The 23,597-nt window shown below is 50.1% G+C and overlaps 2 protein-coding genes across 2 annotated transcripts in view; one reads left to right on the top strand and one right to left on the bottom strand.

Annotated features, from left to right (window-relative positions):
• LOC105480668 (phosphatidylinositol 4-kinase alpha) overlaps positions 1–1,820 on the bottom strand; it is a 146,876-nt gene extending 145,056 nt beyond the window's left edge. Inside the window, exon 1 of the mRNA XM_071080046.1 lies at positions 1,575–1,820. Coding sequence (XP_070936147.1) covers positions 1,575–1,817 — 243 coding nt within the window. The 5' untranslated portion in view covers positions 1,818–1,820. The remainder of the gene's footprint in view (positions 1–1,574) is intronic.
• A 195-nt stretch (positions 1,821–2,015) lies between these two features.
• Positions 2,016–23,597, top strand: part of LOC105480669 (synaptosome associated protein 29) — a 30,689-nt gene continuing 9,107 nt past the window's right edge. The window contains exons 1-2 of the mRNA XM_011739760.2: positions 2,016–2,356; positions 14,383–14,579. Coding sequence (XP_011738062.1) covers positions 2,120–2,356; positions 14,383–14,579 — 434 coding nt within the window. The 5' untranslated portion in view covers positions 2,016–2,119. The remainder of the gene's footprint in view (positions 2,357–14,382; positions 14,580–23,597) is intronic.

The following is a 23,597-nucleotide window of genomic DNA, read 5'->3' as shown; positions in this document are numbered from 1 at the left end:
CACCAATTTGCCAGGACCTCCTCACCCTGAAGGTGCGTGATAAAATCAAATATGAGGCCGGGCGCGGTGGCTCACGCCTGTAATCCCTGCACTTTGGGAGGCCGAGGCGGGCGGATCACGAGGTCAGGAGATCGAGACCATCCTGGCTAACACGGCGAAACCCCGTCTCTACTAAAATACAAAAAATTAGCCGGGCGCGGTGGCGGGCACCTGTAGTCCCAGCTACTCGGGAGGCTGAGGCAGGAGAATGGCGCGAACCCAGGAGGCGGAGCTTGCAGTGAGCCGAGATCGCGCCACTGCACTCCAGCCTGGGCGACAGAGTGAAGACTCCGCCTCAAAAAATAAAAAAATAAAAAATAAAATCAAATATGAGAACCGACAAGGCCAAGGACCAGGTCACTCTGCCAAAAGTGCCTAAAATAGCCTTTCAGCTTCACCCATCAGCAGAGAGCCACAAAACCACTCCCAACTGCAGCAGGCTTCTTTTACTGTCTTCTTATCTTGTCGGAAAACATCCTCTTTCCATTTGCCAAAAAGTTGAGTGGGAAAATAATTCCATCCTTTCGGGGCTAAACATTGTGCTGAGTCTCATCACACACTGGTGGGCAAACAAAGTTGACATTTACTGCTCACCCACTCTGTGCTCAGCCCCGTGAAGACGCTTTATGCTAGAACTCATTTAATTCTCAAGAACAACCTCCAACCTCATCTTACAAGTAACGATACAGAAGCTCTAAAAGTTGAAGTAATTTGCCCAAGAAGACACGGTAAGTGCCAGTGCAGGAAACAAATTTAGGTCTAACTCTAAAACCTGTCTCCTTCCAGATCTCAAGGCACACCACTGAGTTGCCTTTCACCTTTCTCCCAAGATGAGGATTGCTCTGGCTGGCACGACTTCACCATTCTCTTCTGAAGCAATCCCGAGTTCACTTCCCTGCCCACTGACAGTTCACTCTCCCTTTCCTGCCACTGTCCCTTCTGCAAACGCACAATCTTTTACCCAATCTAACGCCCCCAGCCTCGAAGAATAACACTGCGCAGTTGGTTTACAGTGAGAAAGCACTTTCAACACAGTGTTTCGTCTTCTAGCCACCGCAGTCCGGTGAAGCCGGCAAAGCAGATAAAAGCATCCCTATTGTAAGAGAAAGGCATTTTCCCAAGGTCGCCGAATAAAAAGCAGCTGAAATCGGAAGCAAAGCCCCAGGTCTTGACCCCTGGTCATCGGCTCATCCCACTGCTCCTCACTGACGCCCGCGATCCAGTCTCCACCCCCGCGATGTCACAAGATGCTCCCTGGGCCAGCAGCTCACGTCCCCCCTACCCCAATCCCACGACCTCCCACCTGCAGCGGCCCTGCAGGCCCCACCGACCCCTCCCCCACGGTCCCTCTCTCTTCACCAGCTCCTCCCTCTGGGGCCTCCTTCCTCAGCTAGATCCCTCCGCTCAGACGCCCCCTCCCGCACAGGCTGCCTGCGAGCCCAGCCTCGGCCTCCCACCGACCTTCGTCCCGCCTCCACGCTTCGCCACCCCAGCCCCTCCTCCTGTCAGCCCGCGGCAGAGCCCGCCGACATTACCTTCTCCAAGGATGCTGGTCTCTGCACCGCCAGGGAGCGGGCCAGTGACAGGACCGTGTTGAAATAGAAACCCCGCGAGGCGCAGGGACCGGAGCCGCCGCCGCCGCCGCCGCCGCCGCCGCCGCCGCCGCCGCCTCCCCGGGCCGGGGCCGCCGCCATCACCTCACGCGCCGCGGCGGTGCCCGCCGGCTCCCCGCTCCCGGCCAGCGAGCGCCCGACCTCAGGGCGCAGGCGTAGGCGCATCCGGCTTTCCCGCCACGTGACCTCTCAGTTGCCGACAGTAGATAGGGCGTGACTGCGGGGCGGGCCCACCGCTGCAGGGGAGAGAGGGGATGGACAGTAGGCTGCGGTTGCGCGCGCCGGGCGTGGGCCCCCCCCCAGCCGACCTGCGCGATGGTCGGCTCCGAGGGCGGGGCCACGTGCGCGCGACGCGCGGAAGGAGTTAGCGCGACGATCGCGGGGTCGGCGGGCGGGGCGAGGCCCTGGACGGCGGCGGTGGCTGTCCTCCTCAGTCTCTTTCTCAGACCGAGAGCCACTCCGGCACCATGTCAGCTTACCCTAAAAGCTACAATCCCTTCGACGACGACGGGGAGGACGAAGGCGCCCGTCCGGCCCCTTGGAGGGACGCCCGGGACCTCCCCGACGAGCCCGACGCGCCAGCGGACAGGCAGCAGTACTTGCGGCAGGAGGTGCTCCGCAGGGCTGAGGCCACGGCCGCCAGCACCAGCAGGTCCCTGGCCCTCATGTACGAGTCCGAGAAGGTTGGGGTCGCCTCTTCCGAGGTGAGCCTGGGCAGGGCTGGTGTGGACCCGCCGGTGTCTGCGTTATCAAACGAAGACGAGAAATGTTTTGCTCACAATCTTGAGAATTCTCAAGTTGCCTAGCATAGATTCTTGCACCTTAGTGACTCAGTGGTGGTAACAGTCTGTTAACTATGTGAAAGTGTGTGCATCTGGGGTACTTGAAGACAGCAGTTTACCCCAGAAATCTTCCTTAGCTATTAGTCTACTTAGTTGATTTTTTTTCTTACGCCTAGCTCACGGGGAAACGCCAGATTATTTTCTGTGCAGGTGAGTAAAAATTCTGAACAGCAGGTCCTGGGTTAGGAAAATGGAGAGTCTGTTTTTTCGACATTATTTCCTGTGTAAAAGTCTGGCACGGGGTTTCGGCCATTCTTTCCGGAGTGAGCCAGAAAGAGAGGACTATGTGCTTGCGAGTGTCAGGTGGTACCCTGAAGCGTCAGGGCAAGTGGTCCACGAGTTCTTTCCGCGTCATCAACCACATCTCCACCTAACCAACAGAGATATTGAAGGCCTGTCTGCCTAGACAGCTGCCGAGTTGACCAAAGTCTGAGTTTGGTTGAGTCCAGGGCCTTACCTTTACTTCCCAAATCCTAGACACACAGTGTGTGGGTTGAGTCTATTGCTCCAACTCACCTTCATCACGTCTTCCCATCTTTAGATTTCACAGAGTACTACCTTTAATAACAATTATTGTGGCCAAGCGCGGTGACTCACGCCTGTAATTTACCCAGCACTTTGGGAGACCGAGGCAGTCGGATCACCTGGGCTCAGGAGTTCGAGACCCGCCTGGGCAACATGGTGAAACCCTGTCTTCACTAAAATTAAAAAAAAAAAAAAAATTTAGCTGGGTGTGGCAGCGCACCTGTAGTCGCAGCTACTCAGAAGGCTGAGGTAGGCGGAGGTTGCCATGAGCTGAAATGTGCTGCTGCACTCCAGCCTAGGCAACAGACCGAGATCCTGGAGGGTCGTTTTTTTTTTTTTTTTGAGATGGAATCTCGCTCTGTCGCCCAAGCTGGAGTGCAGTGGCACGATCTCGGTTCACTGCAACTTCTGCCTCCCGGGTTCAAACGATTCTCCTGCCTCAGCCTCCCGAGTAGCTGGGACTACAGGCACGCGCCGCCAAACCCGGCTAATTTTTTTTGTATTTTTAGTGGAGGCGGGGTTTTGCCATATTGGCCAGACTGGTCTCGAATTCCTGACCTCAGGCGGTCCGCCCGCCTTGGCCTCACAAAGTGCTGGGATTACAGGCATGAGCAACGGTGTCTGGTAGAGAATTGTTCTTTATTGTACACCACATTCTCTCTTCAGCCTACTAATGAAACAGTTTTGTCTGGACAAAGTAAAAAAAAAGGTTTAAAAAAATACAATAAGCTGGGTGCGGTTGCACTTCTGCAGTCCCAACAATGTGTGAGGCCGAGGTAGGTAGATCACTTGAGCGCAGGAGTTCAAGACCAGCAGGCGAAACTCCATCTCTACAAAATTTTAAAAATTAGCCATGCATGGCGGCATGCGCATGTGAGTGCAGCTACTCAGGAGGCTGAGGCAGGAGGATCGCTTGAGCCCAGTATGTCAAGGCTGCAGTGAGCCATGTTCATACCACTGCACTCCAGCTTGGGCGACAGAGCCACACTCTGTCATTTCCCCTTGCTATTTTCTTGGGTTACTTTCCTTCCCCACCTCTCTCTGTTCATGTATCTCCCATTGATCCACCTCCCTGTGTTTTTGTTTTTGTTTTTATTTTGAGACAGATTCTCGCTCTGTCACCAGACTGGCGTGCAGTGGCACCAACTTGGCTCACTACAGCCTCCACCTCCTGGGTTCAAGTGATTCTCCTGCCTCAGCCTCTTGAGTAGCTGGGACTATAGGCGTGCGCTATCACACCCGGCTAATTTTGGTTTTAATAGAGATGGAGTTTCACCATGTTGGCCAGAATGGTCTCAATCTCTTGACCTTGTGATACACACACCTTGGCGTCCCAAAGTCCTGGGATTATAGGCGTGAGCCACTGCGCCTGGCCCACCTCCCTGTGTTTAACTGTTGGTTTTTTGTTTTTGTTTTTTTGTTTTGTTTTGTTTGAGATGAAGTCTCACTCTGTCACCCAGGCTGGAGTGCAATGGCGTGATCTCGGCTTGCTGCAACCTCCACCTCCCCAGTTCAAGTGATTCTCCTGCCTCAGCCTCCTGAGTAGCTGGGATTACAGGCATCTGCTACCACACCTGGCTAATTTTTGTTTTTGTTTTTGTTTTTGAGACAGAGTCTTGCTCTGTCTCCCAGGCCAGAGTGCAGTGGCGTGATCTCAGCTCACTGCTACCTCCGCCTCCCAGGTCAAGCGATTCTCCTGCCTCAGCCTTCCGAGTAGCTGGGATTACAAGCACCTGCCGCCATGCCCAGCTAATTTTTCTATTTTTATTAGAGATGGGGTTTTGCCATCTCTAATAAAACATCTCTCATGTTGGCCAGGCTGGTCTCAAACTCCTGACCTTAGGTAATCTGCCCGCCTCAGCCTCCCAAAGTGCTGGGATTTGGGATGTGAGCACCGTGCCTGGTCCTAACCTTGTTGAGGAGGTTTTGCTTGTAGTTCTTCATCTCATACCTACTGGATTCCTATGTTCCATTCTAAATAGCAAGTCTCCACTTAGATTTGGGAGGATTGCCTGAGATTTTAGAGCCCTGGTGAATGGGTCACATGATTGAGGATCTCAAGCCCAAGGAAGTCAACTAACAACTATTTGAGGAGACATCTTTGTAAATTGAGAACAAATAAAGTAGGAAATCAGAATGATTCAAAGTAGGGCATTGTGGCAGAAGATAAACTTGAATCTAGCTTTTAAGGCTGAGGTTTACACAAGAGGAGTGAGAATAAGGGATGTTCTTAGGGAAGACAGGAGAATGTACAAACACACTGGCCCAGCAACAGAGCTCCTGGGCCCAGAGAAGGGATGCGATAGACTGGGTGTGTTAGAGGACAGAGGATGGAGGAGGTAGCTTAGGAGCCCTTCAAGGTCATAGGGAAAGTTCTGGTCTCATAACACAGGAGAGGCAAAAATATAGGTGTGAGTTTGATATAGATTATGATGACATGCCCCATGCTGCCCCCAAAGGTCTTTCTATGCAGTGGGGACTATGAGAGCAGAGGCAGAGTGGCACTTCAGGCATATCAGGCTTGGCCAGGCCATTCATTGCTGTGAGAGGTACAGCGTGGTCATGACTGGGCAGGTGACAGGTGCTCTTGTCAGTGAGACAACACGTTGGAATTTTCCAGGATTGGATCAGTTCTCAATTATGAGAAGTCCTGGGAGTCCGGAATGACCTACATCCACACCCCACCCAGTGTTCTCCAAGCTGTCTATGTTTTTGTCTTTTGTTTTGGGGAAGGTTTTTTGAGATGGGGTCTCACTCTGTCAACCAGGCTAGAGTGCTGTGGTGCATTCTTGGCTCACTGCAGCCTCTGCCTCCAGGTTCAAGTGATCCTCCTGCCTCAGCCTCCCAAGTAGCTGGGACCACAGGTGCACGCCACCACATTCAACTGATTTTTGGTATTTTTGGTGGAGAGGGGGTTTTGCCATGTTGCCCAGGCTAGTCTCAAATTCCTGAGCTCAAATTCCTGAGACTGTACAACTCAGTCTCCCAGTGCTGGATTACCGGCCTCCAAGCTGTCTGGCCTCCAAGCTGTCTTTGAATCACTCTAATGACTCTTTCATTCCCTTTGGGGTTGGGATGGGGACAGGGGAGTATGAGCTCTTTCAGCCCTCAGTGCACAGTGTGGCTTCCAGCACATTCCAGTGTACCCTGCTAACCACCCAACTTAGACGGGTGCCTCCTGGTTACCCAGCACTGTGAAACATGTCAACGCATGACAGATTTATGTCAAAGATGAGGACTTTACAAATAGGTTGGGAAGATCATAATTCAGTCCCAGCTTGGCAGGAAAATGGCTTAATTAAGTCACCTCTAGCAAAGAGAACTGCCCTTCTCCTACTGTGAAACCTGACAAGGTCTGTTTCTCACAAAGGCTCGGGTCACAGGCTATGACTACAGAGGAACGGAGAAGTAGTGGGAGCAGGGCAGGTTTCCCCAGGCCGACCTCATAGGTGCTTTATAGAACTACAGGGAGGCTTGTAAGCCATTCATCTCTTTCCCTGTTTGGTAAGCATGATTTCTTTCCTAAGGTGTGATTTTTATGAAGAGATATTCCAATCACATGGTTAAAAATTCAAAACATACAAAAGGGTGTAGTCTTCTCCCACTTCCCTCCCTATCCTCCCTCTGCCCCTAAAGCAACCAGTCACTTTCCCTCTTTCAGTGTTTTGGGGAGATAATGCTGTGGATAAAGATGGGGTTTTTTTTTTTTAAGTGACGTATTCTATACATTCTGGTCTGCATGTGCTTAATAGAATGGAGGTTGTTCCACACTAATATGTAATGAGCTGGGCTTTCTTTATGGCTATGTTGTATTCCATTGAACAAATGATTTCTATTTATGCAGCCTGTCCCCTAATGAGCATTGAGTTGTTTACATCTTTTGGTGAGTCTATTTGCATCCTACTTGGACATGGTTTGTTTTTTTGTTTGTTTGTTTTTGAGACGGAGTCTTGCTCTGTCGCCAAGGCTGGAGTGCAGTGGCCGGATCTCAGCTCACTGCAAGCTCCGCCTCCCGGGTTCACGCCATTCTCCTGCCTCAGCCTCCCGAGTAGCTGGGACGACAGGTGCCCGCCACCTCACCTGGCTAGTTTTTTTTGTATTTTTTAGTAGAGACGGGGAACATGGTTTTTGTACACCCTTTCACCACTCCCAACGGAGGAGACCCACCTGCCCAGAACACTCCACTTCCCCTATTGTAGCTGAACTTACTCCACTGAGGTTTTCTGGGGCCCAAGATCTCGGTTCAGGGCAATACAGCAACAAACATTAGACCAAGGTTGGAATGGCTGGCACAGTAACATCAATGGAAAGGGACAGAGTTTGAGAGTTCAAACATGATGCACTCAGCAGCCACCGCCAGCACATCCTCCACACCGTCTCATGCAGGGGCCCACCCATCTCTGTGTCTTTCCAGCACACAACAGTCACCCACACTGGGCATTCAGTTCAGAGGTGGGAGAGAGGAGGACACCCCTCCTACCCCAGGAGCAGAGGCCCTCAAGGTGTCCCGGGAACTTAGAGTAGATACATTGTCAAAAAGCGGTATCCTCATCCTCAGCAATGCTGGTCTTGGAGCAGCCCACTCCAAATTAAGGGCTGTGCAGACCAGAGTCAGCCCACTGAGGCAGCGTGTGGTGATGCTGATGTAGTCAGAGTTCTTAGCAAAAGCTGATGGATGGGGACCGGCAGCTGCTAAATAAAGTAATTCCTCAAATTTGTAAATGTCAGCTGTGGAAGAGTAGCAGTCTCTTTCTTGCTCAACTTTCTACCCCCACACTTCTCAGCACAATGTCCTTAAGTGTCATTGGCGCTCCCGAAATTGTTGCCAAATGAATAAGTGACCTTGGGGAAGGAAAGGAAGGAGGGAGGGAACAGAAGATTGCCTGAAAAAGGAGGAGAAAGTGGGGTGGAAAGAATGCATTGAGCTGTGTGCCTTGGTTGCAGTGCCTGTCCCATGACCAGAAAATGCATCCCAACGCATGGCAGGCTGTGTCTAGCAGGTGGGAGGGAGTCTGGTAGAGAAATGGCATTGGACCACATATTCACCACTAGGTCTGTTCAGGATTTATTCTTAATTAATTTTTAGTAAACTATCTATGATTGAATTTGACCATTGATGGCCGGGTATAGTGGCTCACACCTGTAATCCTAGCACTTGGGGAGGCTGAGGCAGGTGGATCCCTTGAACCCAGGAGTTCAAGATCAGCCTGGGGAACGTAGTAAAACCCTGGCTTTACAAAAAATACAAAAATTAGCTGGGCGTGGTGGCGCACGTCTGTAGTTCCAGCTGCTCAAGAGGCTGAGGTAAGAGGATTTCTTGAACTGGGGAGGTCAAGGCTGCAGTGAGCTGAGATCATACCACCGTATTCCAGCCTGGGTAACAAAGTGAGACCCTGTCTCAAAGAAAAAAAAAGAATTAGACCATTGATCCTAGGCCAACTTGCTGGCTTGTTGGCTGTAACAGGATGCCTTCTGAGGATGGGCTGGTGGTTCGAGCGTCTGGCTGCTCTTTCCTGGGCATATCCACTCACAGCTGCCACATTGTCCCAAGGAACCTTGCTTTGCTGACCAGGAAACATGCTGTGACAAGCTGAGCGGCCATCTGCTATACAACTTTCTGCCTCCGAGGTGTTCTCAGAGTGGGAAGTGTTGTAGGGAGGTGTTTGGGGGTTCCCAAGACCACCCTCAACTTCCGTGATTCACTGGAAGGCTGCCCAGAACTGTTATGGTGATTTCTTACAATGAAAGAATACAGATTAAAACCATCAAATGAAAAAAGTGCATAGGGCAGCGTCCAGGGGAAACCAGGCACAAGCTTCCAGTTGTCCTGTCACCATGGAGTCATGGGGACAACACTTCTCTAAGCAGTATGTGACAACACACACAGAGTATTGTCAACCAAGGACCCTCACTTAAACCTGGGTGTCCAGAGGTTTTTGGGGGTCTGTCACATAGGCATGGCTGAGTATAGTCTCCAACCCCACCAGAGGTCAAGCTGATAACGTGTAGCCCAAGACCACCATCCTATATTACATTGTTAGCATAGTCTATCTGACCTGGCCTAAGCTTAGGCTCACTTAAACACTCTTATCAGGCAGGATATTCCAAAAACAAGAAACCAGGCTAGGGCCAGACTTCTCTTTGGAATGTGGAGTGTATGGACAACCTAGAGCTGCTGAGCTAGCCTTTTACTCAGCCCCAGGTCAGCCTGCACACAGGTGGTGAGGGGCACCAGCACTACCGCCTTTGCCCTTGGTGGTTTTTCCTCACCCTAAGACCCAATTTGTCTCTGAATCCACCCCACACTGTGGCTGCCACATTCAGAGCCCCAGGTTTGAGCATGCGCCATGGGTGCTTACATATTCCTGCCAGGGCTTGTGCCTGTGCACACTCTCTTGGGAAAGGAGAGACGGGGCCGGGCGCGGTGGCTCAAGCCTGTAATCCCAGCACTTTGGGAGGCCGAGGCGGGTGGATCACGAGGTCAGGAGATCGAGACCATCCTGGCTAACATGGTGAAACCCCATCTCTACTAAAAAAATACAAAAAACTAGCCGGGCGTGGTGGCAGGCGCCTGTAGTCCCAGCTACTCGGAGGCTGAGGCGGGAGAATGGCGAACCCGGGAGGTGGAGCTTGCAGTGAGCCGAGATCGGGCCACTGCACTCTAGCCTGGGCCACACAGCGAGACTCCATCTCAAAAAAAAAAAAGGAGAGACGGAACAAAGATAAATTTCAGATTTCTAGATTCAGCTCGCTGACTCCAGATTGGCCTTCATCTACTTAGGATGAACCTTACTTATCAGAACCTGAGTTTCCGAGCTCAGTGTGAGAAACACAGTGTTGATGCCCTTCCTTAGGAACCTGGGGAGGACTCGGTCACGGAAGCCCACCTGATGTTATAAGTGTTGGCTTTGAATTGCAGTTGGGATCTGGTGGTCACTGCTGCCCTTTGAAGGCCTTAGCGACATCCTGTGGGTGTTCCCTGCCGAGTCCTCTGGGTAGCCCCGCTCACTCCCCACACAGTTCCTCCACCCTTGCACGAGCTGCACCCTCTGCCTGGTGCCCTTGCCTCACCCCAACTCTTTGTTGTGGTTTGTGTGTGTGTGTGTTTTTTTTTTTTTTTTTTTTTGAGACAGAGTCTCGCTCTGTCGCCCAGGCTGGAGTGCAGTGGCCGGATCTCAGCTCACTGCAACCTCCGCCTCCTGGGTTTACGCCATTCTCCTGCCTCAGCCTCCCGAGTAGCGGGGATTACAGGTGCCTGCCACCTCGCCCGGCTAGTTTTTTGTATTTTTTAGTAGAGACGGGGGTTTCACCATGTTAGCCAGGATGGTCTCGATCTCCTGACCTCATGATCCGCCTGTCTCGGCCTCCCAAAGTGCTGGGATTACAGGCTTGAGCCACCGCACCTGGCCTTGTTGTGGTTTGTTTTTAAGAAAACTAAGTCCGAATGGACAGGACCCCCAACTTTCTGACTGCCTAACTTCTCCGTCTCTCCTCCAGCCTCAACAGGGAGCCTCTCTGACCCCCACCTTAAGCTGGACAAAGAGTCCGCAGGGAGAGGTGACTCTGTGTGTGTATGTGTGTGCATGCGTGCAATAGCTTTATTCTCTGCCTACAAGACTGTAAGCTCAGTGAAGCAAGGACTCATCTGCCTGCCTTGGATTCCCAGCATTGCAATGTTGTCAACAAATGAAAAACTGAGATTGAACCTCACTCATCTTGCTCTCTGTCAGACTGTAAACACTATCAGGACAGAGGCTTGGGATTGCTTCGTGGACAAAGAGAGAACTCTTGTTGGGGTTCAAGGGAGTAAGAAGAGCATCACCTGTAATGCTTAGTAGTCACTGAAACAAGGAAGCGCTTTGCATGTGCGTCCTTTACGCTGAGGGCACCTGTGGAGCTCACTTCCCTCGCAGCCACTCAAGTCCCTTCAGGGACCTCATTCTCCCAGAGGAAGGTGGAGAAGATGTGCCGTGGCTCTGTGGAGGGGGGTGTGGACATGCCTCAGGACCCGGAGTGGTTGAGGCCTGTCTTGGTGATGGCTGGGGCACAGGTGCCTGCCTGGCATGTCCTTGCAGACTGTCATTGTTCTCTTTCCTGGTATTTTGGTGTTTGCTCTGCCAAACCCTTCTTCCTCGTTGGTTGGAACTAGGTCACAAGCACATTAAGTCTGGTCATTTCCTCTGCCTTCTGGGGGTGGATTTTGGCAGAAGAAATACCTCCTCCTTTGCTGGCCTGGTGACCTCCAGTGAACGCTAGCTTCCAGCAAACAGAAACTTCCAGAAGCCAGAGCAGCACTCACTCGCCTGGTCTTCCAGCCTCACATGCAAGACACGCCACCCTCACAGACTTCTCTGTGCTTCTATCTAAACATCTAAATCAGCCATCTGGTTTCCTTAACAGTAGCACAGACTCTGGGAGTTTGAGAGAATGTGTCGCTTGTGAATAGGAGAAAATAAGTCCATACTGGGGAAGGTAGCTCTCCAAACTGAGATGAGGAAGTCAGGGTGGGAGGGTGTGTGGTCATGGGTTGGCCCTGATGGGAGGAGCTCCCCATAAGGGAAACTGAGGACCCCCTTGCTAATGTGACAACAGAGTGTTGGCCACCCCTTCATTCCCCAGCCCCCAACCTGGCTGCTGTGAGTGTCTTTCAGCTACAGATTATTCTGTCTTCTGCAGCCTGCAAAGCTAGCTGGAACTGGACTGTTAGAAAAACGTGTAGATGCTGGAGAAAATCTCTTTAATCCTAATGTGTAGCTCTGCCTTATTCCAGAAAAGACCACAGTATGGACATGAAGATGATAAACTTGAGGTAATGGAAGAAGCAGAAACACCAGATATGTTAGCAGCTCTTTTTTCTTTTGAAAACTAGCCCTTGCAAGATTTGCTTGACATACTGACTGACACAGTCCAGAAAACATTTTTCTTTTTAGTTAAAAAAGGCTGATGGTTTTTTCAGACATGTCTTGTGAACTGGCGAAAAATGTAAATGTTGAAAGCTGTAAAATTCAGCAGTTCTAAGTTTATTTCCAGCAAGAGTTAAACAAAGTTTAATAGTAAATTCAACCAGTGTTTTAGCTTTTTGCGTATACATTATGTTTTTAAATTTCACCCATTAAACAAGGACTTAGGTTACACATTGATTCCTTAAGGACTTTAAGGAAGCCACAACCATTTATTTATAGTTGCATTTTGCTCTTCTGATTACAGTTGCATTTTACTCTTCAGCGATTAAAGCTTTTTTTTTTTTTTTTTTTTTTTTAACTTTGTTTATAGGCGTCAAGAGAGAATATATCTAAAAAACATTTGCGGCCGGGCGCGGTGACTCACGCCTGTAATCCCAGCACTTTGGGAGGCCGAGGCGGGCAGATCACAAGGTCAGGAGATCGAGACCATCCTAGCCAACACAGTGAAACCCCATGTCTACTAAAAAGAAATACAAAAAATTAGCTGGGCGTGTTGGCGGGCGCCTGTAGTCCCAGCTATTTGAGAGACTGAGGGAGGAGAATGGTGTGAACCCAGGAGGCAGAGCTTTCAGTGAGCCGAGGTTGCGCCACTGTACTCCAACCTAGGCGACAGAGCGACACTCGGTCTCAAAAAAAAAAAAAAAGTATTTGCATAGTTAGTGTAATTGCTAAGCCACAGGGTGATGCGTGGATAACAGATTCAGAGGAAGGCAGCTGAGGGCAGAGGCTGCCTGAGAGCAGGAAAAAGAAGCTTGAGAGCCTTCTGGCTGGAAAGGCAGCTCAACAGATGGGCCGCAGCCATAGATCAGTTCTGAAGCAGGGACTGAAGCAAGTGTGTCATAAATAAAGGAAAGTGGTAGTGTTCCTGTTGTGGTGGATGTATATCCACAACCAGAACCTTTAGCTCTGGAGGGGCCATCAGGCTGCCACTGTGGCCAGAGAGCATCACTCACGTCTCCACTGGGCAGATTTGCAGAGACTCATCTGTGAACAGAGCAAGTCCCTGCCTCCTGGAGCTCATATGCTGTGAAGAAAAGAGAGGCTGGGTGCAGTGGCTCATACCTGTAATCCCAGCACTTTGGGAGGCCGAGGCAGGTGAATCACCTGATGTCAGGAGTTCGAGACCACCGGGCCAACATGGTAAAACCTTGTCTCTACCAAAAATACAAAAAACTAGCTATGCGTGGTGGCAGGCGCCTGGAATCCCAGCTACTCTGGAGACTGAGGCAGGAGAATCACCTGAACACAGGAGGCAGAGGTTGCAGTGAGCTAATATCATGCCACTGCACTCCAGCCTGGATGACAGAGCGAGACTCCATCTCAAAACAGAAAAGGATGTGGAGAAGAGGGTTGGTGGTTGGAAGGAGTTCTCCTTTAGGGAAGATGTCTGGGAAGGCCTCTCTCAGAGAGTGGCCTTTGAGAGGAGACCCTAATTGGATGAGGGATGAGAGGCTGAGCCATATAAGTATCCGGATGGAAAACATTACAGGCAGAGACAGTGGTGTGTGCAAAGGCCCTGGGACAGGGTCACACATGTTAACAGGTTTTAAAGCTGGAATTGCGGATGAACTAGAGTCAGACATTAATAGGACCAGAAGGGACACTGGTCCCTGAAATAGAATTCGAGGATTTGACCATGGCCAGGAGGCTCAGGTGGCCCACTGGGACCTCCTAAAGTGGGAACTTCATAAAGGAAGAATATAAGAACCAAAGTCCAGGGGGCAGTGCCAGGCCCAAGTCTGTGAGGGTTCCCAGAATTGGTGGGCTAGAGAGAATCTGCTTCCAGTTCAGGCCCTGGACTCTGAACCTCACAGGCACATTGCCATCCATCTTACCCGCTGCCCCCAGCATCGAGATGGGGTCTTGCTCTGTTGCCCAGGCTGGAGTGCCGTGGTACAATCTCAGCTCACTGCAACCTCCGCCTCCCAGGTTGAAGTGATTCTCCTGCCTCAGCCTCCCGAGTGGCTGGGATTACAGGCACCCACCACCACAGCTGGCTACTTTTTGTATTTTTAGTAGACAGGGGTTTCACCATGTTGGCCAGGCTGGTCTTGAACTCCTGACCTCGTGATCTGCCCACCTCGGCCTCCCAAAGTGCTGGGATTATGGGCGTGAGCCACTGCGCCAGGCCTCTGCTATCCATCTTAACATGGTGCCGTGAACCAGCCTCTCAGGAAAAGGGTCTCATGAACAAATGAGGAAAGCAAGCAGAGGTAGGGCAGGGAGGGAGAGGCAAAGGAACGTGTTGTTGGAAAGGGTAGTGTGCCCCTCACAGATGATAGTACCCGTCTCCAGATGTGCCCACTGAGAGTTTATGAAGTGGCTGCTCCATGTGGTCCTTGACTGCCCTAGGGGAGAGTCACAGAAAGCTATAATACCACCGCCTCTTGGTTTCCCCAGGAGCTTGTCCGTCAGCGAGGAGTCCTGGAGCGCACAGAGAAGATGGTGGACAAGATGGACCAAGATTTGAAGATCAGCCAGAAACACATCAATAGCATTAAGAGCGTGTTTGGGGGGCTCGTCAATTACTTCAAATCCAAACCAGCAGAGGCCCCACCTGAACAGAATGGCACCCTCACCTCCCAGCCCAACAGCAGGTGAGTGTGTCTTCTACCATCTGGGTATAAAGGAGCAGAAGTGGGGATTAGTGCAAATGACCAATACTTTCAGTCCACGTCAGTGTCATGAAGGGATCCAGCAACCCTTTAAGTACTCATCAGGATATTTGTCCTCAAACATTGTGAAGCCAGAAACTGTTCTTCCGTGTTCCCATGTTCACTTGATTGACATGTAATCTGTCAACTGCTTCTCCGATAGTTGTGACCCCACTACTTTGAAAGAGAGGGTGTGGCCGGGCGCGGTGGCTCAAGCCTGTAATCCCAGCACTTTGGGAGGCCGAGACGGGCGGATCACGAGGTCAGGAGATCGAGACCATCCTGGTTAACACGGTGAAACCCCGTCTCTACTAAAAAATACAAAAAACTAGCCGGCCGAGGTGGCGGACGCCTGTAGTCCCAGCTACTCGGGAGGCGGAGGCAGGAGAATGGCGTGAACCCGGGAGGCGGAGGTTGCAGTGAGCTGAGATCCGGCCACTGCACTCCAGCCTGGGTGACAGCGCGAGACTCCGTCTCAAAAAAAAAAAAAAAAAAAAAAGAGAGGGTGTTCGCCTCAGCGTAATCAGTACAAATGTGACTCACTTCACATAATTTTTCCTTTAAAAAGTCTTTAGGGCTGGGTGCAGTGGCTCACATCTGTAATCCCAAAACTTTGGGATGCCAAGGTGAGTGGATTGCTTAAGTCCAGAAGTTCAAGACCAGCCCGGGCAACATAGTGGGACCCCAGTCTTTACAAAAATTACCCAAGCATTGTGGTGCACACCTGTAGTCGCAGCTCCTCAGGAGGCTGAGGTAAGAGGATCGCATGAGGCCTGGAGGTCAAGGCTGCAGTGAGCTGTAATGGTGCTGCTGCACTCCAACCTGAGCTACAGAGGGAGGCCCTGTCTCAAAAAAATAAAAATAAAAAAATTTATGTCTAAATTTGTCATATCTAATCCAATTCACCCATTGATTTTCATTTTAAAATTACAAGACTGAGCTCAGTGGCTTATCTGTAAAATCCCATGCTTTCAGAGGCTGAGGTGGGAGGATTGTTTGAGACCAGCCTAGACAGCATAGCAAAGACTCGTCTCTATAATAAAGAAAAAAAACAATTAGCCAGACATGATGGCACTTGCCTATAATCCTAGCTACAGGGGAGACTGCGGTGGAATTATTGCTTTAGCCCAGGTGTTAAGAGACTAGAGTAAGCTATGATGGTGCCAGTGCACTACAGCCTCAGTGACAGAGTCTCCCTGTCTCTAAAAATATATAAAAATAAATAATTAAAATTAAAAAAATAAAGATAGAAGTTGCTTTCCTCAGGTTTTGGCTTGAAATATAAAATAACACATGAGATTGGGGGCTGGGCACGGTGGCTCACACCTGTAATCCCAGCACTTTGGGACGCCGAGGCAGGCGGATCTCAAGGTCAGGAAATCGAGACCATCCTGGCTAAGACGGTGAAACGCCATCTCTACTAAAAATACAAAAAATTAGCTAGGCGTGGTGGTGGTCGCCTGTGGTCCCAGCTACTCAGGAGCCTGAGGCAGGAAAATGGCATGAACCCAGGAGGCGGAGCTTGCAGTGAGCTGAGATTGCGCCACTGCACCCCAGCCTGGGTGACAGAGCGAGACTCCATCTCAAAAAAAAAAAAAAAAAAAAAACTTACATGAGATTTTGGTAGACTTCAGTGTTACATGTTCAAGGATAAAGGAATGGAGTTTCTGCTAAAATAGATTACTACTGTTTGTATTTTAGATCATTGTGTCTGTTTTTATTATTAAAAACAACATGGCCATATTACAGATAATCTATACATACCACAACACAAAAACAGAAAATTTCGTTTTTCCCCTTATTCAGTATTTTTATAGTTGTAACCATAGTATTTTTTTGGTTTGATAGCCTTTTTCTTCCATTTAACCCAGAAAAAAATGTTTGATATTATAACTCGGGTTCCATAACCATCTTTCTCTCTCTCTCTCTCTCTCTGTTTTTTTATTTTTTATTTTACTTTTTTTTTTTTTTTTTGAGACAGAGTTTCGCCCTTCTTGCCCAGGCTGGAGTGCAAAGGCGCAATCTCGGCTCACTGCAACCTCTGCCTCCCAGATTCAAGCGATTCTCCTGCCTCAGCCTCCCAAGTAGCTGGGATTACAGGTGCCCACGCCATGCCTGACTAATTCTTTTTTTTTGAGACGGAGTCTCGCTTTGTCACCCAGGCTGGAGTGCGATGGTGCAATCTCGGCTCACTGCAAGCTCCACCTCCCGGGTTCACGCCATTCTCCTGCCTCAGCCTCCCAAGTAGCTGGGACTACAGGCGCCCACCACCACAGCCGGCTAAGTTTTTTGTATTTTTTAGTAGACACGGGGTTTCACCATGTTACCCAGGATGGTCTTGATCTCCTGACCTCGTGATCTGCCTGCCTCGGCCTCCCAAAGTGCTGGGATTACAGGCGTGAGCCACCGTGTCCGGCCTAATTTTTGTATTTTTAGTAGAGACGGAGTTTCACCATGTTGGCCAGTCTGGTCTCAAACTCCTGACGTCAGGTGATCCACCTGCCTCAGCCTCCTAAAGTGCTGGGATTACCGGTGTGAGCCACCACGTCCGGCTTTTTTATTTTATTTTATTTTTTTGAGACAGAGTCTCACTCTGTTGCCCAGGCTGGAGTGCAGTGGCACCATCTCAGCTCACTGAAACCTCCATTTCCCAGGTTCAATTCTCTTGCCTCAGCCTCCCAAGTAGCTGGGATTACAGGCATGTGCCACCGTGCCCGGCTAATTTTTGTATTTTTAGGAGAGACGGGGTTTCTCCATGTTGGCCAGGCTGGTCTCGAACTCTTGACCTCAGATGATCCGCCCGCCTCAGCCTTCCAAAGTGCTGGGATTATTATCGTGAGCCACCACATCTGGCCTCTCTCTTTGTTTTAATTCTGTAATGTGGAACTTTTCTTTTTCATTTTATTTATTTATTTTTTAAGAGATGAGGTCTTGCTATGTTGGCAAGGTTGGTCTTGAACTCCTGGCCTCAAGCAGTCCTCCCACCTCAAGCCTCTGAAAGTGCTAGGATCACAGGCACGAACCACCACACCTAATTGCAGAGCAATTTTTTTTAACGCATTACTAAGGTACAGTAAAATGCATGCATCTTAAGTGGAGAGCCAGTAACTGTGAACCTGTGTGCACTAGTGTGGCCACCACCCAGATCAAGATGTAGGGTATGGTAGGGAAGAAATTAGATAACTACTTCAAACTCAGAGTGGGGCTGGGGAGAATCCAATGTAGGTAACAAAGCTGGCGGTGATAGCAGAAAGAACAAGCACAGGCAGGTGAAGCCATCAGACTTACGGAGAGGTTCAGGCATGGTGGCTGATGCCTGTAATCCCAGCAGTTTGGGAGACTGAGGCAGGAGGATCACTTGATCCCAGCCTGAGCAACATGACAAAACCCCGTCTTTACAGGAAAACACAAAAATGAAGTTGGGCATGGTGGTTCAGGCCTGTAATCCCAGCACTTTGGGAGGCCGAGGTGGGTGGATCATTTGAGCTCAGGAGCGTGAGACCAGCCCGGCCAACATGGTGAAACCCCGTCTCTCCTAAAAATACAAAAATTAGCCAGGCGTGGCAGTGCGTGCCTGTAGTCCCAGCTACTTGGGAGGCTAAGGCAGGAGAATCCCTTAAGCCTGGGAGGCAGAGGTTGTAGTGAGCAGAGATTGCGCCACTGCACCTCAGCCTGAGTAGCAGTGAGACTCTGTCTCAAAAAACACACACACACACACACACACACACACGAAAATTAGCCGGACGTGATGGTACGTGCCTGTGGTCCCAGCTACTGGGGCAGCTGAGGTGTACCCGACCTTTTGGCATAGGTAGGAGGATCACCTGAACCCAGGGAGGTTGAGGCTGCAGTGAGCCATGATTGTACCAGTGTACTCCAGCCTGGGTGACAGAGTGAGACCCCGTCTCAAAAAAAAAAAAAAAAAAAATACTGCAGGAAGGACCTTGCAGAGTTGGCCCTGGGAACCTGTAGGCCTCAGTGAGTGCCCTGGGGAGGCATTAGCTAAGGTTGTGAGGGTTGGTTGGTTTTTTTGGCTCAGCCATAATCACCATTCTGGGTTCTCCAGCTCAACCCTAATTTTAAACATCTGCCATTTTCCTCCAATTCTAGTTGTTGCTTGTTTTTTGTTGTTGTTGTTTTCCAATATACATCAGAAAGAGGTTTTATATCCTAATCTTTGGCCACATTTAATTGCCATAGGAGAAGGTAGGATGTTCATTTGTTTTGGTCTAAGACATCCTCTGTGTACAAACTCAGGAGCAGAGTGAGCCCTTGGAGGAGTGGGAAACTGGCAGGTTTGTGACTAGCACCCTTTCACAACCTTCCACATCCTACATACCTCTTCACAAAGGCTGCTGCTGGGGCTCTTGGAGGCCCCTACATCCCTGAACGTAGCTATGAAAGCCATGGAAGTCCTGTGGCTCCAGGGGCAGTTTTCTTTTTTTGGAGCATCTTGAAAACTCAAGGGCTTCCCAACAAAGGCTTCCATCAGTGAGGCAGCCATAGCTATTTCAGTGAGGTGGGCTTTGTCTCTTGGGAAGTCCTGTTTGTCCTTGGCTGACAGCTTTCCAAGCCACTTGTTCTCATTTCCACTTAAAGCTCCTGAGTTCCTATCAAGGTCCCCAAAGTCATGTACCCTGCCTGGCCTGCCCCTAGATTAGCCCCAATCAGTTGTAGCATTCTTACCATCTCTTAGTAAATGCAATAAAGCAAAACTTTCTTTTTTTTTTTTTTTCTTCTTTTTTTTGAGATGGCGTCTTGCTCAGTCGCCCAGGCTGGAGTGTAGTGGCACGATCTCGGCTCACTGCAAGCTCCGCCTCCCGGGTTCACGCCATTCTCCTGCCTCAGCCTCCCGAGTAGCTGGGACTACAGGCGCCCGCCACTATGCCTGGCTATTTTTTTTTGTATTTTTATTTTTATTTTTTATTTATTTATTTATTTTTTTTTTTTTGAGACGGAGTCTTGCTCTGTCACCCAGGCTGGAGTGCAGCGGCCGGATCTCAGCTCACTGCAAGCTCCGCCTCCCAGATTCACGCCATTCTCCTGCCTCAGCCTCCGGAGTAGCTGGGACTACAGGCGCCCGCCACCTCGCCCGGCTAGTTTTTTTGTATTTTTAGTAGAGATGGGGTTTCACCGTGTTAGCCAGGATGGTCTCGATCTCCTGACCTCGTGATTTGCCTGCCTAAGCCTTCCAAAGTGCTGGGATTACAGGCGTGAGCCACCGCGCCCGGCTGCAAGCAACACTTTCACCCACGCTCTGCAGTTCTGTGGGAGCAGAAGCTACAGGAATGCAGTCTGTCTGTTGGAAGATATGGAGGAGGCAGACAGTCCACAGGGATGCAGTGGGGACCCAGAGGAGAGGGAGGTTGGCCCTGGGGACAGAGGAAGGCTGCACAAAGGACCTGACCTTTTGCAGAAGGTGAAGGTTTTGAAGGAACCCACCAGTTGAAGGAGGGGGTTGGTGCAGACACATGGCAGACAAAGCACAGGGGAAGCCAGTATGAAGGAAATTGTTGGCCATTTCAAGGGCCCAGCAGGGCCAGGCACGGTGGCTCACGCCTGTTATCCCAATATTTTAGAAAACTGAGGCAGGACGATCACTTGGGGCCAGAAGTTCGAGACCAGCCTGGGCAACATAGCAAGATCCTGTCTCCACAAACATAAAAATTTTTTAAAGCTGGGTATGGTGATACACACCTGTAGTCGTATCTACATGGACAAAGAAAAAAAAAAACGAAAAGGGGCCGGGCACAGTGGCTCACACCTGTAATCCCAGCACTTTGGGAAGCCAAGGTTGGTGGATTATGAGGTCAGGAGATCGAAACCATCCTGGCTAACACAGTGAAACCCCGTCTCTACTAAAAATACAAGAAATTAGCCGGGCGTGGTGGTGGGTGCCTGTAGTCCCAGCTGCTCGGGAGGCTGAGGCAGGAGAATGGCATGAACCTGGGAGGTGGAGGTTGCAGTGAGATCATGCCACTGCGTTCCAGCCTGGGCGACAGAGGGAGACTCCATCTCAAAAAAGAAAGAAAAATGCAGTAAATTGTGAGTAAAATTTCTGTGATCCTATCAAAACCTTTAATCCATAAATGCAGGAATACTGTCACTTAAAATCTTTTTTTTCTTTTTTTTCTTTTGAGACAGGGTCTCTGTCACCCAGGCTGGAGTGCAGTGGTGCAATCTGCTCACTGTCTCCTCCACCTCCCAGGCTCCAGCAACCCTCCCACCTCTGCCTCCCAAGTAGCTGGGACTACAGGCGTGGGCCACCAAGTACGGCTAATTTTCGTGTTTTTTGTAGAAACAAGGTCTCACTATGTCTCCCAGGTTGATCTCGACCTCCTGGGCTCAACTGATTCTCCCACCTCAGCTTCCCAAAGTGCTTGCATTGCAGGCATGAGCCACCGTGCCTGGCCCGCTTAAAAGCTTTTTTTTTTTTTGAGACACAGTCTCATTCTGTCACCCAGGAGTGCAGTGGCACCATCTCAGCTTACTGCAAGCTCCGCCTCCCGGGTTCACGTTATTCTCCTGCCTCAGCCTCCTGAGTAGCTGGGACTACAGGCGCCCGCCACCATGCCTGGCTAAATTTTTTTTGTATTTTTAGTAGAGACCGGGTTTCACCATGTTAGCCAGGAGGGTCTCAATCTCCTAACCTCGTGATTTGCCTGCCTCAGCCTCAAAAACTTTTAAAATGAGTTTCTCCTAATCAAACTTCTATTCAGCCATGCATTTCCTGCATACATCATTATCACGCAAACCCTTCGGCCTTCTCTGAAATTTCATCTCTTGGGAAGCCCTGTTTGTCCTTGCTGACAGCTTTCCAAGCTGCTTGTTCTCATTTCCACTTACAGCTCATGTGTTCCTGTCCCAGATGCACCCCTAATTTGAAATTCTCTAACTTACTGAAGACTTGGTTTCTGACCAGGAATTACCCTCTCTTAAACCTACTTATCACTTCTCTCACTCTCCCTATAAATTGGCTTTCTTGGCCTGGCACGGTGGCTAACACCTATAATCCCGGCATTTTGGGAGGTTGAGGTGGGTGGATCACAAATCAGGCAATTGAGACCAGCCTGGCCAACATGGTGAAACCCTGTCTCTACTAAAAATACAAAAATCAGGCCTGGTGCAGTGACTCACACCTGTAATCCCAGCACTTTGGGAGGCCAAGGAGGGTGGCTCCCCTGAGGTTGGGAGTTCGAGACCAGCCTGACCAGCATGGAGAAACCCTGTCTCTACTAAAAATACAAAATGAGCCAAGCAAGGTGGCGCATGCCTGTAATATCAGCTACTTGGGAGGCTGAGGCAGGAGAATTGCTTGAACTTGGGAGACAGAGGTTGCAGTGAGCCGAGATTGCACCATTGTACTCCAGCCTGGGCAACAAGAGCGAAACTCCATCTAAAAAACAAAATTAGCCGGGCGTAGTGGCACTCACCTATAATCTCAGCTACTCAGGAGGCTGAGGCAGGAGAATTGCTTAAACCCGGGAGGTGGAGGTTGTGGTGAGCTGAGATCGTACCACTGCACTCCAGCCTGGGAGACAGAGTAAGACTCCATCTCAAAAAAGAAAAAAAAAGAAATTGGTTTTTTTGTGGGGGAGTCATTTTTCACAAAGAAACCATGTTTTCCTCATTTATGTATTACCAGTAGGTACGTGATGGCACTTGGAAAGAATAAAGCCAGCGTTGAGATGTGCAGGCTGAGAGGTGGCCAGGCAGACTCAGAAGCCAAGCATCTCCTCCTACTCCCAGCCTGGCAATGCACAGCCCACAGTGGTGCTTAGAGGAACCAGTTCTGTGTTCTAGACTTTCAGTCACAGCTTCCATGGGGTGAAATCCTAGAGTGTTAAACCCTTCCATTCATGAGGCTCTGCTGCATTCTACCCATAACTGGAGCCCTGGACCTGCAAAATCCTTAGTTTGCAGGAGTCTGGATTTGCTCTTGCAAGTTGGGAGTCATTAAAGACTTTAACTGAAGAAGTGCTTGCCAGTATTGCTTTAGAAGGATGCCCAGCACCCATGGAGAGTAAGGATTGGAAGGGAGGGGATTGAATTGAGAGGCATTGCCATAATCCTTGTTAAAGGTAAAGAAAGGCAAGGCAGGCCGGGCGTGGTGGCTCAAACCTGTAATCCCAGCACTTTGGGAGACCGAGGTGGGCAGATCACGAGGTCAGGAAATCGAGACCATCCTGGCTAATACCATGAAATCCCATCTCTACTAAAGATACAAAAAATTAGCCGGGCGTGGTGGTGGGCGCCTGTAGTCCCAGCTACTTGGGAGGCTGAGGCAGGAGAATGGCATGAACCCGGGAGGTAGAGCTTGCAGTGAGCCAAGATTGCACCACTGCACTCTAGCCTGGGCGACAGAGCAAGACTCCATCTCAAAAAAAAAAAAAAAGGCAGCCAAGACAGAAGGAGAGACTGGGTTTCTGGGCTACCTAGGATTTGGGAGATCAAGAGGGCATTTGTTTTGCCTGGATTGCTGGGAGTAGCACTGTGTAGGAGGAAGGCAAAAATTGCGAGTAACCCTGGTTCCCAGATTGGCTGGCAAAGTAGTCAGGCTGCTGTTGAGATAGAGAAGAGCAGGCTGTTGAGGAGGCACAGCTCCCAGCTGGAGGCACCTGCCACACCTTAGGGGGCTCAGCAGAATGTCGGGGATCAGCAGGGCATCAGGCCTAGTCTAAATGACTTTGAGTTGCAAGAGCTGTCCCCGTCTACAGCCAGAGTCAGCAAACTAGGCCACGGAGCAAAATCAAAGATACAGGGACTTATGTGATGAGAAAAAAACGTATTTTCACTACTTTTTAGTGACAAAATTTAAAATATAAAAACAGTAGTCGGGCACAGTGGCTCACGCCTGTAATCCCAGCACTTTGGGAGGCTTAGGCGGGCGAATCACGAGGTCAGGAGATCGAGACCATCCTGGCTAACACAGTGAAACCCTGTCTCCCCTAAAAATACAAA

This window comes from Macaca nemestrina, chromosome 15, assembly GCF_043159975.1.
Source record: "Macaca nemestrina isolate mMacNem1 chromosome 15, mMacNem.hap1, whole genome shotgun sequence".
Taxonomy (NCBI): Eukaryota; Metazoa; Chordata; class Mammalia; order Primates; family Cercopithecidae; genus Macaca; species Macaca nemestrina.
Note: the sequence above shows the minus strand (reverse complement) of the source record. Positions and strands in the feature narration are given on the sequence as shown.